At 42.6% G+C, this 2,810-nt stretch overlaps 1 protein-coding gene across 1 annotated transcript; it reads left to right on the forward strand.

Moving 5' to 3' along the window:
- The first annotated feature begins 218 nt into the window (after window positions 1-218).
- LOC126026111 (S-phase kinase-associated protein 1) lies at window positions 219-962 on the forward strand. Its single transcript, XM_049785826.1, has one exon. The coding sequence runs from the start codon at window positions 296-298 to the stop codon at window positions 785-787; it is 492 nt and encodes a 163-aa protein (XP_049641783.1). The 5' UTR covers window positions 219-295; the 3' UTR covers window positions 788-962.
- The last annotated feature ends 1,848 nt before the right edge of the window (window positions 963-2,810 follow it).

The following is a 2,810-nucleotide window of genomic DNA, read 5'->3' on the forward strand; positions in this document are numbered from 1 at the left end:
AACTTGTAATGAATTTGGAGAGAAAGGTAAAACAATTAAATACAAGCATACTTTGCCAAAGGCTGGGGAAAGAATTGAAAAGGATTTTTTATGGAGATGGGGAAACCTTTGGACTTAATGAATTGCACAGCAGCAACTACTGTAAACCAAACCAATAATCTTCAAAAAAAAAAAATATATATATATATATATTAAAATATACATGTATAGGAGTGGCCTTGTTCTCCGCGCTGCGTGGGCGAGGACCGTCTACCCTGCCCGTGGCCCGCCATCTCTTCCCGACGGAAGGAACATCATGCCTTCTATTAAGTTGCAGAGTTCTGATGGAGAGATATTTGAAGTTGATGTGGAAATTGCCAAACAGTCTGTAACTATCAAAACCATGTTGGAAGATTTGGGAATGGATGATGAAGGAGACGATGACCCAGTTCCTCTCCCAAATGTTAATGCAGCAATTTTAAAAAAGGTTATTCAGTGGTGCACCCACCACAAGGATGACCCCCCTCCTCCTGAGGATGATGAGAACAAAGAAAAGCGAACAGATGATATCCCTGTTTGGGACCAAGAATTCTTGAAAGTGGACCAAGGAACACTTTTTGAACTGATTCTGGCTGCAAACTACTTAGACATCAAAGGTTTGCTTGATGTTACATGCAAGACTGTTGCCAATATGATCAAGGGGAAAACACCTGAGGAGATTCGTAAGACCTTCAATATCAAAAATGACTTTACTGAAGAAGAGGAAGCCCAGGTACGCAAAGAGAACCAGTGGTGTGAAGAGAAGTGAAATGCTCTGCCTGACACTGTAACACTGTAAGGATTGTTCAAAATACTAGTTGCACTGCTCTGTTTATAATTGTTAATATTAGACAAACTGTAGACAAACACAGCAGCAAATCAGTTGTATTAGCAGACTATTGTCCTCATTGCATGTGTAGTTTGCTTAGATTCCATATCTATATTTGAGTTCTTTCTCATGATCAAAGATTTGCCGCCCCCCTTTATTTTTTTGCTCTGAATAAAACTGGTGGTTTCTCTATAAAAAAAAAAATAAAATAAAAAAAATATACATGTATAATTGTACATGAATCTTACAGTAAGAATTATATCTCAGCTTGAAAAATTGTTGTTGATGGTGGTAGCTTTTTTTGTTTAGGCTTGGTTTTGTTTGGTCCACACTCAGCAATGCTCCGGGGTTATTCCTGGCTCTGCACTTAAGAATTACTCCTGGTAAACTTGAATGACCATATGGGATGCCAGGGATTTAACCTGGGTCAGCCTCCCACCAGGCAAGAACCCAAGCCAACCTCGAGTAAAAAATAAATTAATAAATAAATAAATAAAGTAGTTATATTCATGATAGTGTTAAAGAAAAAGAATGAAGGTAATAGCATGCCTGGAGGTAGGCTATAACTGGTAAATTTCCCAATAATGATATCACAGCCACCACCCCCCATTCCAGCCTCAGCTTTCCCTGTTCCAATGGGCACCCCCTCCTTGGCTAGGATGGAAGTTTTCTGTTTTCTTAACTGCTTTGCCCCCCAAGGGTCTGAGTTTCTAGAGCAGGCCACCTGGGTTACAGAGTGATTTGGAAATTTGCTGCTGGCTGTATTTTATGCATGTTATTGAGTGTTGGCAACTTTGGACTGGCTGGGACCATGAAGGGCACAGTTTTGGAAGGTTGAAGTTAAATAATAATTCTCCACAGGAGCCTGTTCAACCAGGAGCTGGTAGTGGTCAATATCTTGGACTGGAGATTGACCCCCATCTAGAGGCTACACGCTGGTAGAATTTGGGGGTGACTCTCTGAGCAGTTCCCCTGGGTTTTTAGAAACAACACACCTGACTAGCTTGTAATCATGGACATGTTCATTAACCTCTCAATGTCTTCAGCTGTCAGATGGTGCTGATTTGACCTGTGGTAGTCCTGGGGTCTTGAAAGGGTTGCATGAACCAAGGCAAATAAGATTTATTTTATTTTGGGGCTGGAGCAGTGGCACAACAGTAGGGTGTTTGTCTTGCACGCGGCTGCCTAGGTTCGACCATGGTTCAATCCCACGGTCCCAAACCAGGAGCGATTTCTGAGCTCATAGCTAGGAATGGCCCCTGAGCATCACTGGGGTGTGGCCCAAAACAAACAAACAAAAAAAAAAAAAGATGTATTTTATTTTGTTAAAGCACCATGGTTTACAAAGTTATCATTCATAGTTGGGCTTTAGATATACAATGTTCCAGGACTGACCCTGCCACTAATGTCCAATGATCCCAGATTTCCCCCTCTTACCCTATTGACAGGCAACATTTTAAGTTTGGCTGTTAAAATTTGGGTCACATGTTTTCAGTTTGTGCCCCCAAAATAAACAAACAACAAAAGTACTTCAAAACACAGAAATGCTGGCCCGGAGAAATAGCACAGCGGCGTTTGCCTTGCAAGCAGCCGATTCAGGACCAAAGGTGGTTGGTTCGAATCCCGGTGTCCCATATGGTCCCCCGTGCCTGCCAGGAGCTATTTCTGAGCAGACAGCCAGGAGTAACCCCTGAGCATCACTGGGTGTGGCCCAAAAAAACAAAAAAAAAAAAAAAACAAAAAAAAAAAAAACAGAAATACACCAAGAAAAGACAAAGAAAAACCAGCATACAAAGATTCCTGCCCCTGGGGCCGGAGAGATAGCATGGAGGTAAGGCGTTTGCCTCTCATGCAGGAGGTCATCGGTTCGAATCCCGGCGTCCCATATATGGTCCTCCCGTGCCTGCCAGGAGCAATTTCTGAGCCTGGAGCCAGGAATAACCCCTGAGCACTGCCGGGTGTG

Source organism: Suncus etruscus, chromosome 13, assembly GCF_024139225.1.
Source record: "Suncus etruscus isolate mSunEtr1 chromosome 13, mSunEtr1.pri.cur, whole genome shotgun sequence".
Lineage (NCBI taxonomy): Eukaryota > Metazoa > Chordata > Mammalia > Eulipotyphla > Soricidae > Suncus > Suncus etruscus.

Bases quoted from the DNA above. Each gene is read 5' to 3' on its own strand.
- LOC126026111 (XM_049785826.1), top strand. From the start codon at position 296: ATGCCTTCTATTAAGTTGCAGAGTTCTGATGGAGAGATATTTGAAGTT.